This window comes from Suncus etruscus, chromosome 2, assembly GCF_024139225.1.
Source record: "Suncus etruscus isolate mSunEtr1 chromosome 2, mSunEtr1.pri.cur, whole genome shotgun sequence".
Lineage (NCBI taxonomy): Eukaryota > Metazoa > Chordata > Mammalia > Eulipotyphla > Soricidae > Suncus > Suncus etruscus.
The window spans coordinates 132,274,943-132,291,249 of record NC_064849.1 but is presented as its reverse complement, the minus strand read 5'-3'; the positions used below and the strand labels follow the sequence as shown (position 1 = coordinate 132,291,249).

Genomic DNA, 16,307 nt, shown 5'->3' with positions numbered 1-16,307 from the left:
ATCCCAGTAAAGATTAATCCCAGAACCAGAGAGATAATACAGGATTTGAAGAACTTGTCTTACACACAGCTGATCCCAGTTAGATTCCAGGCACATGGCAAAGCCCACCAGGAGTGATTCTGAGTACAGAGCCAGGAGTAAGTCATGAGCAGAGCTGAGTAAGACCTAAAATTAAATAAAAAGATTGTTATTAAGAAACAAAATTTAGGGGCTGGAGAGATAACATGGAGGTTAAGGTGTTTGCCTTGCATGCAGAAGATCGGTGGTTCAAATCCCGGCATCCCATATGGTCCCCCGAGCCTGCCAGGAGCAATTTCTGGGCATGGAGCCAGGAGTAACCCCTGAGCGATCCTGGGTGTGACCCCCACCCAAAAAAAAAAAAAAAAAGAAACAAAATTTTAAGAACCATAGTAACAGGGCTAGAGAAATAAAATAGCACAGGATGTAAGGCCCTTGATCTGATCTCTGACATTGCATATGATACTTGAACGCAGAACAAGTAATCCCTGAGCACCACCAACACACCACACACACACACACACACACACACACACCTGTCCAAAATGAAAATCAATTATAAAAATTGAAAAGTACACTTGTGAAAGACTTACCTAATGTAAAATAGGACAGAAAAATAAAAAATTGTAATTTATGGTTTTCTCTTCATTTTAATCACAATAATTTCCTGTAAACATTGAAAACTTATCAGTCTTTGTATTTCTTATTGGTATGTAGAAGTAACCTGCATATAAATGGGACACAAATAGCTAGAAAAGAGAGTCTTGCCATTCTAGCTGGGGAAAAACAACAGTATCTTTTCTTGGGGCGGGGGAAGGGCCACAACCGGTGACACTTAGGGGTTACTCTGGCTATATTCTCAGAAATCGCTCCTGGCTTGGGGGACCATATGGGATCCCGGGGATGAAACCGATGTCCGTCCTTCCTGGTTCAGCCGCTATGCAAGGCAAACGCCCTACACTACATTATCACTCTGGCCCCCCCAAAAAAACAGTATCTTTATTTGTAAAAATGTTTCCTTTCTTCAGACAGCCTTTTTGTTAAAAAGAAATGTCAGGATTTTATAGTGATGGGCACTTTTCAAGAAAAGAAATTTCAAAAGAAATTCAGGAGCAATTTCTGAGCGCTTAGCCTGGAGTAACCCCTGAGTGTCACCAGGTGTGGCCCAAAAACCAAAAAAAGAAAGAAAAGAAAATTGTATTGTAGTTCACACTGTTAGACAATAGATGGCAGTTTACTCTTTCTCTAAACCTAATGGGAATAATTGAGGGTTTTCTTTAATTTAGATTTTTTTTCCCTTTAAATAATTCCTTTTTTTTCTATTTTGTATTATAACACCATGATTTACCAAGTAGTTCATAATGTAGTCATTTCAGGTATTGAATATTCAAACACCAATACCACCAGCAGCGTAACCTTAACTTCACCAGTGTCCCAAACTCCTACCCACCAACATAGTTAGACTTTTAAGCTAGTTAGTAAAACCTCCAATAAATGCCTCTTCCTGTGAATGGAAAGTGAAAGGCACCATTAGGCAGATGACTCTATTTTCCTCATTTTCTCAATGAGGGAATTGAGGTTTAGAGTCACTTGCTGAGGAATAATTAGAATAGGATTGGCATTACTGCTTTGACCTCCAGAGTCCTGCTCTTTAAACCAATAATAGGTTTATCTCTGTGTCATACATACATAGAGGACATACATTTGATATTTAAGTTTTTTCCCCTTAGTCTTTTTTATTTTGTTATTTGTTTGGCATGACTTGAATGGTAGAATTTCTATTTTAAGTCAGCTCATAACTTTAAAGAGATCCAAAATAATTGAAACCAACAAATTATCATTTTTTTCTCAAAAATGTCAGCTAAAATAGAGGACTTATTTTTTTCAGATAACACATATAGAGGCTGGGATAAAACATTCAGTAGTAGAGTGAATGTTTTACATATAGGAGGTCATATGTACATTGCCCAACACATAACCCCAGTATATATATATATATATATATATATATATATATATATATATATACACACACACACACACACACACACACACACACACAGAAATACAGATTGGAAAATTTTAGATAGAAAGATTTTTTTTTGGGGGGGGCCGCACCTAGTGACACTCAGGGGTTATTCCTGGCTATGAGCTCAGAAATCGCTTCTTGCTTGGGGGACCATATGGGATACTGGGGGATCAAACCACAGTCCATAGTCCCAGTCTAGGGTGCACAAGGCAGATGCCTTACCACTTGCACCACCATTCCGGCCCTGAAAGATCTTTTTTCAACCTGAAATATTACATGTATTTCCCAGTTTTCATTGTGAAGTCAAATTATGGTTATTAAAGTCCACATATCATAATTAAATCATCTTTTTTATGTAAAACTGTATATTTTCTATTGTGAGCCAATGTTAACTTTTGTATAGCAAGAACCTCATAGCAATTTGATTACAGGTTCCTTTTAATTGTTTTCCTTTACCTGATTTAGCAGCAGTTTTTCTAATAACTTTCATTTGTTTGGGAGCCATAACTGGTAGTGCTCAGGGCTTACTCCTGGCTCTGCACTCAGGAATCACTCCTGGCTGTGCTCAGGTGACCACATGGAATACAGGGGATCAAACCAGGGTCTACCATGTGCAAGGCAAGTGGTCTTACCCTCTATACTATCACTCTGGCCTTCTCTAATATTTATTTTATAAATCTATTTTTTGGATTTGATTTTGCTTTGGGAGCACACTCAGTGTACCCTCAGGGGTTACTTCTGGCTTTGCACTCAGGAATCACTCCCAGAGTGCTCTGGGGATCATAGGGGATCCCAGGGATTGAACCCAGGTTGCCACAACCCAGGTAGCCACATGCAAGGCAAGCTCCTTAACAGCCATGCTATTGCTTTGGCTCCACATTTTTTTCAAAATAGTTCTTTTTGTCATTTATACGATTTTAATTAAGTTAAATCACAAGCACTATTTGGCAAATAAAACAAGTAAAAATCACAAACCATTTGAAAACAACTCACTTTATAAATATAGATATTAAAATTTTCTACTTTATTCAAAATAGTGGACAGAAGTTTTCTATAAATGCCTTTATGACATATTAAGGTCTACTTTCCTCTTAATGAAGTCATTCTAGCACAGTTGTCAGCTGACGAGTGAAGGTTAAGGTCTGTTAGCATTTTCCAGCCATGTTGAATATTCTCATTTGGAATTTCTTCCTGACCAAACTTCTCTAGTTTTTCAGGCCTTCACCCTCCCATTGAGAACAGTTTTCACTAGTGGGCCTGATTAGACCTAAGTTTAGGAGTTCAAGTAAACCACAGTTTTCAGTTTTCTTGTCAAGAATTTCTTGCCAGTAATTAAATTTATATTTTAAAATAGCTTTCAGTAATTTATAAAATGCTTTCTGTAATTTATTGAATAACATTACCCTCAAGTCACAGAAGCATGACTTTAATACAAAATTTGCTAAATATTTTAGAATCTGTGTTTTGGTTTCTCAGATTCTTAAGATTCATTGAAGCATGACCATCCAGATAGCTTCCACAAGGATTATAGGAAGAAACACCCTTCAGAATCTCTTCTCTTAAATTCTTTTATTCCATGTACCATATTCCTCTAAATAACAAGCTCATATCAATAGTTCTACATGAACTGATTTTAAGCATTATTTGTTGACAACAAAAAAAACCTTCCTGTTTGTTTGATTTTTGTTGTTGTTATTTTGGGCCATACCTGACTATGCTCCTGGTTCTGTATTCAGGGTGAGTATACCATCACTCCTGGAGGTTCTCTGAGGATGATACAGGAGGATAGAGGTTAAATACAGGTTGACTGTATGCAGGGTACTATCATTCTGGCTCCAAAATGACTTTCTTTCTGTTTGTTTGTTTTTGTTTTGGGGTCACATCTGGTGGTGCTCGGGGGTTGTTATTCCTGGCAGGCTCAGGAGAGCATATGGGATGCCGGGCACCAAACTGGAGTTCATCCAAGGTTGGCTGTGTGTAAGGCAAATGCAGTATTGCTGTGCTATCGCTCCCGTCCCTCAAAATGACTTTCTAATGCCACTTTTTTTCTTTTCTCCCCATCCACCTTATCTGTGAACATTTAAATACAGATGGCCAGCTCAGTATTTTTGATGATTGTAAATATAGCTATGCAATTAGTCTATACTATGATTCTATTTCCTTTTTAGTATAAATTTTGTTTCCTGGAATTGTTTCTTCTTTGGTCTTCACTGGCTTTTTGTAATGAACAGCTTACACAGTCATTATTAGTTCTTAACAAACAATGGAACTAAACCCCACCAATTGCTCTTTGCCATGGGGTCCTCTAATTATCTCAGTATTCAATCACTTTAATTTTCCCAGAGACTTTGCTCATGGTACCTATTGTAATCCTATTTACATATTCTCTGTAGTCGTCTCTGGCTATACTGGGAAAGCTCAGTATTTAATGGTGAAATTCAAATGTTTTAATGCAGTAAACCAAGTTAGTTCTTATTTAATTCATGATAGATTTGTAGATTTAATTGTAATTTTTTCGATTAATGTACACTGAAAAAAATATATATAAAGATAGTATAGAGACTAGTAGAGGAATGAAGGAACTTGCCTTGCATGCAGCTGACTCTTGTCCCCCTCCCCAGTACCACAGACCTCCAAGCATTGCCAAGAGTGAACTCTGAGCTTGGCCAAATGCCAAATGAATGTGACACAAACATAAAAAGAAAAAGGAATGAAAGGAAAAATATTTGCGCTATTAAACAATTACAATTATTGTGTGAGCTTAATATTTATCAAGTGCTGTTAAAACTTCTAGTGTTGCATGCAGCTGACCTGAGTTTAATCCCCAGAACCCTATATTGCCCTCACCCCAGACCCATCAGGAGTAATTCTTGAACACAGAGCTTAACACCTGAACATCATCAGGCATGACTCAAAAACAAAACAAAACAAAAAAAGAAATTTCAGTGTTTTATTTGGCACACCAGAGAAGAACAAAGGTATCTTTATTTTGGGTAAGAGTCATTCTTTTCTTGAAAGGTACTTAATATGGACATTTGATAAAAGTCATATCCAAATATGAAATATTAGCACCAAAGATGTAGCTCAGCAGTATAATATTAGCTTTGCATATGTGAGGTCCTAATTTCCATGTCTGGCAACACATGCATATATATAATAAAGGGCAGATATGAAAGATTAATTTTAAAAAATTAAATAGTGTGTTACTTAAAACTTAATTGAGCACTTAATATAATGAATTGATTGGTAAGAGGGTAAAGAGTACATATATGCATTGTTCCTAATTGAAAAATAATCTTTCTGGAGTATCTGCCTGCCATAAAAAGAGGCTCACTTTATCTTTTGATATAGTCATTCCGCCCTCTTTTTTTTTTACAATAAAAAGTGTGCTTTATGTATGAGGAGAGGACCTAAATAGATAAACTGGTTTGTTGATATAAAAACATCAGTAAAAGTTAATGCATGTCTTCATTAAAATAATTAAAGAGGTATATTAGCTAAATGTTAAGAAAAATGATAGAACACAAACACATATGTTAATGTTGATATAAAGTTACTAAAGCAGATAATGAGAGTGATGGGGTGGGAGGGAGACAGGTATGGTTCCAGAGAGCATTGAGGGAGATCTTTGTGGAAATGGAAAAGTGTTGATTCTTGATTGTGGTGATAGTTACAGGAATCTACACTTATGATAGAGAGACAAATCTAGAGCAAGGATTATACCACCGTCGGCTTCCTGGTTTTGATATTGTTGTTAAACTATAATTTTTTAAAAAATACTTTCAGGAAGTGGGAGGAAGAGCATGCAGGACTTCCTGTACCCTTCTTTGTACCTTCTCATGCATTTGATTATTTCAAAACAGGGATGATTTTATAAGTCAGAGGGAGAGAGATAAACACAGAATAGTCTCACTCATCAGTGAGAGTTAAGAAAAATAAAAGACAGTATAGTAATAGTACCCAGAGACAAGAGAGATGAAGACCGGAAGGACCAGCATATGGTAGGAAGCTAACTACAAAGAGTGGTAAATGTAGTTAGAGAAATAACTACACTAACAACTACCCTGACAGTGATAGAGGAATACAATGTCTGTCTTGAAGATAGGGAATGGGGAGGAGAAAAATGGGGGACATTGGTGATGGGAAAGATTGCACTGGTGAAGGAGGATGTTCATTTTACGGCTGTAAAATAATTACAAACAAGTTTGCAGCCATGGTGCTTAAATAAAGAAAAAAAAAAATTTTTTTTTTTTTCGGTTTTTGGGCCACACCTGGCAGTGCTCAGGAGTTACTCCTGGCTCTATGCTCAGAAATCACTCCTGGCAGGCATGGGGGACCATGCAGGATGCTGGGATTCAAACAACCATTGGTCCTGGATCGGCTGCTTGTAAGGCAAATGCCCTACTGCTGTGTATCTCTCCAGCCCCAAAAATTATTTTCATAAAAAAAGAAAGTTCCAGTATATATCACAGGGAATCATAAACTATACTTTCTAAGACTCAACCAAACTGGAGAATAAAGTGCTATTTTAAGCCATTAAAAAATTAAATTTAATTAAATTTAAAAACTGATTATTTTAAAAGTTGTAACCATAATTCATAAAAATACTGATATAAAAGGAGTATTGGATGCATAGTTTTGAATTTTGCTATTTATCTCCTTGTTATTCAGTTGATTTCTTCGATATAAAATTTGTCTTGAGAACTTGAGTATTTTTTCATAAGTTATAGAATTTTGACATGGATTTTCAACCAACCTTTTTTTTTTTAGCATGTTCCCAGAGTTGTAACATCTGCACAACAGAAAGCAGGAAGAACAATTACAGCCCGAATCACAGGGAGATGTGATTTTGCTTCAAAAAACAGAATTACCAGCGGTTTGGCTATTATGGGAGTTTCTCCTCCTATGAGTTCAGTTGTTGTGGAGAAACATCATCCTGTCACAGTGGTGAGTTCACAGCTGATGACCTTGGATATTGAAATCTCTTTCCTGAGTTTATGGGTTCATAAATACACTTAATTGAGACGTTAAGGACAACCTGGAAACATTATGCCTTTTACTCTTATGAGCATTTATACTTACAGTTATGAAACCTGTTCTGTATCTGCTTCTCCTCTTTTAGGAAATAAGTTTCAGAAACATTGGTTTTTTTTCTCAAAAGCATAGAAGAATGTGCTCCCGTATGTTGATGCACACCGAACAAAATATACAAGTGATTTATTAATTTCAAACAGGCAAAATATTTGCTATTAGAAACTGTTCATGAGGGGCCGGGTAGGTGGCGCTGGAGGTAAGGTGTCTGCCTTGCAAGCGCTAGCCAAGGAAGGACCTCGGTTCGATCCCCCGGTGTCCCATATGGTCCCCCCAAGCCAGGGGCGATTTCTGAGCGCATAGCCAGGAGTAACCCCTGAGCGTCAAACGGGTGTGGCCCAAAAAAAAAAAAAAAAAAAAGAAACTGTTCATGTAGCAAATATTTAATTAAAAATACTTTCCTACTCTTATATTTTTCTTTATTTTATTATTTTCTTCCCTTGTTTTTAGCCCACACCTGGCTATGGTCAATGATTAACCCTGCCTCTGAACTAAGGGATTACTTCTGGTGGGGCTCAGGAACCTTCTGGGGTGCTGGGATCAGACGCAAATTGGCTACTTTCAAGACAAGCACATTAATCACTATACATGGAATTTGGGCAATAGAAAACAAATATCCATATTAGTTCTCTTTTGTTTCTTGTTGACTTTTTGATTATACACAATTTGTTTTTTATTAATAATTTTTATTTTGACCAAAGTGAATTACAAAGCATTCACAGTAGTATTTTAGATACATAGTGACATTGAATCAGGGCCATTCCCACCACCAATGTTGTCCTCCCTCCACCCCTGTTCTCAGTATGCATCCCATATCTCCTTCCTTTACCACACCCTCCCTGGGCTGTTGTATAAGTGGTCCCCTCTGTGTCTAGCTTGTTGTAGATTGGGTATCGATTCTGTTGTAGTTGGCTTTGGATTTGGTGTTTAAGTCTGATCATTTTTTATTTCTACTCAATGTTCATATAACTGTTTGGTCTTGAGCTTATCGGTTTCTTGTGTAAATGAGAGCATTTACCTCCCAATGTTATTATCATGATTTAGGATTAAATGAGATAATCTGAAAATTAAATGATATCTATAAAGGCCCTTTATAAACTATAAAATCATAAATATATTTTGCTAAAGAAAAACTATTACAAAATAAAGAGTGCCTAGATATCTCTAATATTTCTTATAAGTTTGAATTTTTTTTTTTTTTTTGGTTTTTGGTTTTTGGGCCTTACCCGGTGATGCTCAGGGGTTACTCCTGGCTCTGTGCTCAGAAATCACTCCTGGCTTGGAGAATATATGGGATGCCAGGGATCATCCTGGATCAACTGCGTGCAAGGCCCCTACCACTGTGCTATCTCTCTGGCCTCTGGAAGTTTGATTTTTTTCTTTTTAAAGTTCAGGAACACATCCTTAATGTATGTAAAACAAGGCATATGTAAAGAAAATGAACTCAATATAAACTATACATAAACTCTATATAAAGCTCTCAATAGGAAGCAGCCTTGACAGCTACTTAGAGTGGCAGAATTCTAACAGTAAGGTATATAGAATGATTTTAACTCCTTTTCTTTTGAGGTAGGGTCACTAGATGATTATAGCAAGAGAAGCCACTTGATGTATGTTTGGCCTCAGGTGCAGTCTGATCAATCCCTATAAGTGGGGAATAGAGAAAGAGCCTGCACGTGCTAAGGATATGGAAAATGGGGGTATCCACCTTCAGAAGGTGGATAGCCTCAGAAAGTCCTTAGCTGGCTTCTCCATTTGTTTTTCAACTTGTGAGATTAGTTGTTGAAATTGAGAAGAAATGAAGTCTATTTTTATCAGCATGATGTATACAGAAGTGGAGAAATCAACTGCCTTTGTATGATAGAGATGGCATAAGACAGAGTGAGCTGCTTCTTCATAACTAGACAACCTTTAGTCATTAAACTTATAGTAGGATTTCACAGAAGAAAAAGATCAAGAAACTTGAAATTTACAGTGGCTGTTTCTGACATTTCCCTCACAAACTGCCCTTTACTTATCCAGTATGTTCTGTACTTCTCCCCAGTAATTGACATGAATTAGAGAATCACGACCCACCTTCATTACTACCTAATTTGGGTTATGTAACAGACACAATGGCAATCCCACCCCCAGGAATCAAGATTTAGAATTACCAGAAACAGTTATTGTGGATAAACCAATAATCAAATTTGACACTTTAGCCCCATCTGCTGGGTAATTGCCTGTTCCTGGCATTACTTTATTCTCTGTTGTATTTTGTAAATCATGATAACAGGGTTACAGTGAACCATTTTCCTACAGTGCCTGCCCACTTACTTCCCCTCGGCTCCCCAAGGAGAAATAACTCCTCTGATAAGATCAGACTAGGTCTTTACCAACTAAAGTTTCATAGTCATCATAAAAAATCCTATTTGCAATAGTTATGAAGTTATGCCATATGTATAAAAAATAAATCCTATTTGCAATAGTTATGAAGTTATAGTTTTGTATAAAAATAAATTATATAAAATGCTTTAAGATAAGGTTATTCATTTTTTTCTCCAGCCCCCTGTATCATAGAAGTCTTTTAATAATATGTAGTGAACCAGAGAGAGGATGGTGGGAAGGGTGTTTGCCTTGCACACGGCCAACCCAGGTCCTTCCTGCAGTACCAGTATGGTCCCCCAAAGCTCCCAGGATCCTGTGATCCCTGAGCACAGAGTCAAGAACAAGCCCTGAGTACTATCAGGTGTGGCCCAAAAATAATGAAAAAGAACTATGTGATATTTTGATTTAATATCTATATAATTGTACTTGACCATATTTAAAAGATGAATTTTCGAAGCAGGCCTACCTAATTTTCCCCTTGGGCTCTGAGATAATGTGTATAAGCTCCCCTCACCACTGTCCTCAGCATCTAGTTATTTCCTTCTTTAGGAAGTTAGAGTCTGTTTTAATGGAGCACCAAGGCCTCTGGAAGACCTCTAATGTGGCCATAAAAGGTTTAGTCAGCTCCCAAATGAACCAGGTGAAATATGAGGGACCAGCTTTACTCTGGTTGGAAGCAGAAACTAGATTAAATTCCTCAGGACTTTCTTATGCTCCCTGGGACTATACGTTATGTACTAGCTACAGGGATGAAGTGGGTGGAATGGCAGTGAGGACTTTTGGCTAACTAACCCCTTTTCCAAACACAGCAGAGTCCCTTTCTAAACTTAGCCTCTGTGAACATTACAAGTTTTCCACTTGTGTTCTTTTTGAGGAATGACTCCCTCTGTCCTTCCTGCAGTCCTCTGGACAATAGGTCCGCACTCATTGTGGGAGGTGAGCACATCTGTGTCGCTGGGTGTGGGCTCCTTGTGGAAGAGCACTCCCACATCTTGTTTGTTTTAAAGGCTGCTTCATTCAGGCGTTGCTGTGTCTCTTGGAAACTTAACAAATATGTTTTCGATTAAATGATAGATGATGAAATGCTGTTGGAGAGATGTAATTTTAGGGAATAACTAAAACTGATTTTTATCTTTCAGCAAACCATTCCTCAAGCCACTGCAGCAAAATATCCCCGGACCATTCATCCTGAAACTAATGCTGCAGCATCCAGATCTCTGGGAGCCAGATCAACTCACACCCAGTCTCTCTCAAGCATTCATTCCATAAAAGTGGTTGATTAATACAAATGTTTGCATGGTGAAGTCTTTTAATTCCTCTGGTTTATAAAGGATTAGAGGACTTTAGTTTTTCATTCTTCCGTATTCCTAGAACAATAAGGATATATCATGTTTACCTTCCAAAAATACAAGACACTTTTAAAAGACATACCATCCTTTGTAACTATATGTTGAATAAATTTAATGTTATTTTTTTATTTAAGTAAAAGTTTTTAAATTTAAAAATGGACTCTTTTTTTCCACATGTTTAGCCTGTCACAGTACAACATTAAGGTGTATAAAACCCTGGGGTTTTTTTTTTCCTCTATTCTTTCCAAAAGACTAACTAAAGCTCAGTGTTCTCAACTAAATTTTAAAGAGAACCCTACAAGAAGAATTTACTAAGGGACTGGAGAGATAGTACAGTACGAAGGCAATTGCCTTGCTTGTGACAACACCAGCTCAAACCCTTGCCTGTGGCCACACCATATACAGTTCCCCAAACACTGCCAGGAATAGCTCCTGAATAACTCTGACTGTAATACCCTCAAAATGACTAAGACTTTCATGCAGCCGATCCAGGTTCTGTCCCCAGTATCACATGATCCCAGAGCTACCCCAGGAGTAAACCCCTGTGTGCTAAGTCAGGTGCATCATTCTAATTAAATTTAAAAAAGAAAAATATCCTCTCTGGTCACCCAAAAGTTGTCAAACTGTTGGGGAGCCTGAGTAAATGATGTTTCCAGGTTGGTCAAAGAATAAGACCAGCCTCTCACAGTTCCCTGAAGACTAAATGGGTTATCTTGGACCAGGCATTTCATTTGCATGGATCTCAGCCTCCTTAACTTTAAAACATATTTACCTACTCTAGCTATTTAACAAAGAACATGCCTTTTGCATAAAAGTAAGTCCATTGTGAAAAATCTGTCCTCAGTCTAAAGATATAGATGGACTTAAAACATCTGAAGCTCTAGTTGATACATGATGCAGCTTTGTGCTCTATTTGAGAAAATGATTTTGCTTATCGCATCATGTTGTAAATAGGACATGAAAGAATAGATATGATAGGGGCCGAAGAGATAGCATGGAAGTAAGGCATTTGCCTTGCATGCAGAAGGTCAGTGGTTTGAATCCCAGCATCCCATATGGTCCCCTGAGCCTGCCAGGAGCGATTTCTGAGCATAGAGTCAGGAGTAACCCCTGAGCACTGCCGGGTGTGACCCCCCCCAAAAAAAAGAATAGATATGATATAGGTAAATAGCCCATTTTCTAAACAGTGCCCACAAAAGCTTTTCTGAATCCTAGAGGAATGCAAGTGTGTCACAGAGTTAGAGCTGCCAGAATTCTGCAACTCCTGGCCTGGTTTCAGTTCCCATCACCACTGTAGCACACAGCTTGACTTCAGTCTCAATAAACAGAAACTCACAACACCTAACTCCATGTGTCACACTCCTTGTACTCCCAGAGCTTCCTTCTCCCCTTAGAATCACTCACATTGGGAGCCTGGAAGATGCAGCTCCTTCATGGTAAATTGAGGGTTGGTTCTCCCCTGTCTGAATAGGCCTCAGATGTACTGTTGTGTTTCTGACCAAAGAATAGCCAGTGTAGATACAGTGCTCTTAGCTTTTCCTTTCTTCCAGATCAGAACCAAGTCTCTTCATGTCTTTTCTGGATTTGTACTCCAGAAAAAACAGGAGTTTATAATTTTTAGTCATAGGTTTCCCCTTTTTTTTTTTAAAGAACCTAGATGATAACTAGGATGTTTCTAGTATTTAAGTCAGATTCCCCCTCTTTGCTCAAGTATTACTCCTGACAGTGCTCAGGGGGCTATATGGGATGCTGTGGATTGAATCTAGGTTGGCTACATGCAAGGCAAATGCCCTTCCTACTGTACTCTCCCTGGTTCAGCCCAAGATTTTCAATACTGTACCTTAAAATATAATATCTTTTTGAGTTTGATCAAGGCTGTAGAAACTGCTTTGCCTAAGGCGCCAAGTAATTAAAATTAGTTTAAGTTGGGCCGGAGAGCATAGTAGGACAGTAGGGCATTTGCCTTGCATGCAGCTGATCTAGGATGGACGGTGGTTCGAATCCCGGCATCCCATATGGTCCCCGTACCTGCCAGGAGCAATTTCTGAGGGCAAAGCCAAGAGTAACCACTGAACACTGCCGGAAGTGAGCCAAAAAAAAGAATAAGTTATATTCAGCAATTTTAGTCAGTAAGATAATGAATATTTTTTAGAGGTCCACTAGATTTTGTGAAGACAAATAGCAATGTCAGCGCAAACTGACCATGTTGAACATACGGAACAGACAATGCTAGTTACCTTTCTTGTGAACTTTTTGGAAGCAGATGAAAATATCTTCTATTTTTAAGTTTATGGCATTTTTATTTTATTTTATTTTGGGGGGTGACCACTCTACAACATTTCAGGGTACTGCCAGCTATTAGTACTCAGGGAACCATGTAGCAGTACTAGGAATAGAACTCCAACTTCCTGCACACAAAGCATGTGCATAGCCTGTTGAATTCTCTCTCTGTACCCTATATGTTTTAAAGATAATGACCTCGATATGTTTTAAAGATAACATGAAATGCATAATTTACAATCAACATGATAAACATGCACAACTAGATGTTTGTAATATAATAATTAGACTAAAATAGTTCATGTTTTCACTTCCTGCCTTAAAGACTTAAGAATCACATACGGTCCCCAAATGCAGAGGCAGGAGAGATCCCTGAGCACAAAGCACATAGTAAGACCTGAACACTGCCAGATATGGACCAAACACCAAAAGAAAAACAAAAGACTTAAAATTCAGATTTAAGAATAGAAACCTTACATTATAAGGACTAGGAACTAGGGAATATAAAGTGCTATAAATCAATACTTAATTTTATAACCTTCCCATTATAAAAATAGTGAATGGTCAGGGTGAGAAAAAAATTGGAAAGTATAAAAAAAAAGGACATTAAATTTATCTGTGGGGCCAACAATAATACAAGTGGGTAGGGCATTTGCTTTGCAAGCAGCCAACCAGGATTTGATCCCCAGAAACCATTATGGTCCCCTGAGCACTGCCAGGAATATTCCTGAATGCAGAGCCAAGAGTATCTCCTGAGCATCACCCAGATATGGCCTAAAAAGCAAAAAAGCAAAACTAAAATTAAAATGTATTTTATATATACATTTTCAGTCTTTGTACTACAACTTGTTATTTTGCTTCCTCTTTTATTCTTGTTGACTTGCTGTTTTGCAATATGAAGGTTAACTTCATACTTATATGTGAGTGATTGAGGTTAGCATGACATCTGACCACCAAAAAGACCTCATTCTTCTCTTCTTTCTCTATGGTGGTTACTACGATAGTTTTCATTTTAGTCTAGGAGTTGGTTTTGTTGCTTCTTGATAGTCTGTTCGGTTTAGTAAATTATATTCCACAGATGAGTTAAACAATACAATAATTGTCTTTCACTTGTTTCTCTGATCATAACCATTTATTGTGTTCCAAAATACAGGACTTCATCCTATAATGGCTGAGGAGGACCCATTAATATATATATAAACAACACAGAGTTAAGAGAGATAGTAAATCATGTAGGGCACTCACCTTGCACACGACTGATCTGGGTTCAGTCACAAATAACTCTTATTATCCTTGAGCCCTGCCAAGAGAGATCCCTGCATGCAGAGTCAGGAATAAGCCCTCAGCACCATCAACTGTGACCTAACTCCCTCCAATATATAATAATACATACATGCATGCATACATATACAGCAGCTTTATCTGGTTATCCATCATTTGAGCATTTAGATTAATTCCATGCTTTGACATTGTGAATGATGTAGCTATGAACTTGGGGGGAAGGTGCAGATAGCTTTGATTTAGTGATCTCATATCCTTTAAATAAATGCCAAACAAAGACATTGCTGGCTGACATGGAATTGGTTTTTTGGGCCACACCCGTTTGATGTTCAGGGGTTACTCCTGGCTAAGCGCTCAGAAATTGCCCCTGGCTTGGAGGGACCATATGGGATGCCGGGGGATCGAACCTCGGTCCTTCCTTGGCTAGCACTTGCAAGGCAGACACACCTTACCTCTAGCGCCAGCTCGCCGGCCCCTCCTTTATATATTTTTTTAATTTTACAAAGATTAAACTTTTCAATTAAAAGGTTCCTTATTTCCAACCCTTGCCGTCATTTTCAGATCTTTTAAAGGCCATTCTAATAGGAGTAATTATAATATCATAGCATTTTTAATTTGAATATCTCTAATACGTGATACTGAGCATTTTCCATGTGACTGTGGCCCATATGTTATTTAAACAATGATAAACCAAAGACAATAGAGACTAGAGCACTTGCCTAGTTAATGCCTAACCTGGATTTGATTCCATGCACCACCTGGTCTCCTGAGCATTGTCTGGTGCAACCCTAGAGTTGGGATCATTTTAGTATTCAAGTGTGAGCCCACAAAGACTTGCTCCTGATCATGATTTTTTTATTCCTGCAGTGAACTGGCTTGGTCTTTCTTGGAGTTCTTGTGGATATGTTTTTATAGGAAAGACTGAATTCAAAGTTAAGGGAAATAACTTTGAAGAAGATGATGTTGTGGAAGGCATGCCCCATCCAGGCACCATTGCCTGTGCTTGCCACCACTGCTTGAAGCTGGTCTGATTGCATGCATTATGTTCTCAGATTTAAGTAAAACTGAGTCAGGGACAATAATGACAGCTATCCATGTATTTTGCCCAAATGTTTATTCTACTGAGTGTTATAACACTACCTAATCTACTGCTGTTTTCAAAGCAGCCTCCTCGACAATGTGGTGGCAAAATGGACCTTAACAAGTAACCTTAGTAAGTGATGGAAAATTGTTTGTCTGCCCTTCTCTCTCAACTAGAAACCATCATTTAAAATACATTAACATGCAGTTTCCTAACAGGCAAAGTGACATTTTGAGCAAGACAGTTCTCAGTTGTGAACTTTCTTGCAAGATGGTTTAGCATTCACGCTCCCTCCACCACCCACCCACATACTCATATTCCACATGCATACACAAACACACAAAAAAAAAACTCCTACATTTTGCAAGTACTCAGTAGGGAGATGGCCCTGAGAACTGCCAGGCTGAAAATAGAACCAATATTGATTGAGTTACTCAACAATAACAACAAAAATTATGTAAATTTTAAATAAACAGTCAACAAGTGGAGGAGTATGGATCTCCAGGGCAATAATTATTTCTGTTGACTATCTTCTACCAGCTTTAGAGAGAGAGCATTTCTGTGGTTGAAAATTTCAACTCAAGCTGTTTTTAAGTTTTAAGACATTCACATGGCAAACCCTGGTTCTGTCTCTGGCACCACCTTCATGGTGTGACACCTGAGCACAAAGCCAGGAGTAAGCCCTGAGGATTGCTGGGTGTGGCCCAGCACACACTCCAGCCACCACCTCCTGAAATGAAAACTGAAACTCACCAATGAGTTCTAGGAAACCTGCAAGTATACCAGCTCTTCACACAAGTGCATGTATGGT

The 16,307-nt window shown here is 38.1% G+C and overlaps 1 protein-coding gene across 1 annotated transcript in view; it reads left to right on the top strand.

Annotated features, from left to right (window-relative positions):
- Positions 1 to 10,794, top strand: part of POC5 (POC5 centriolar protein) — a 41,390-nt gene extending 30,596 nt beyond the window's left edge. The window contains exons 10-11 of the mRNA XM_049768784.1: positions 6,818 to 6,994; positions 10,645 to 10,794. Coding sequence (XP_049624741.1) covers positions 6,818 to 6,994; positions 10,645 to 10,788 — 321 coding nt within the window. The 3' untranslated portion in view covers positions 10,789 to 10,794. The remainder of the gene's footprint in view (positions 1 to 6,817; positions 6,995 to 10,644) is intronic.
- The last annotated feature ends 5,513 nt before the right edge of the window (positions 10,795 to 16,307 follow it).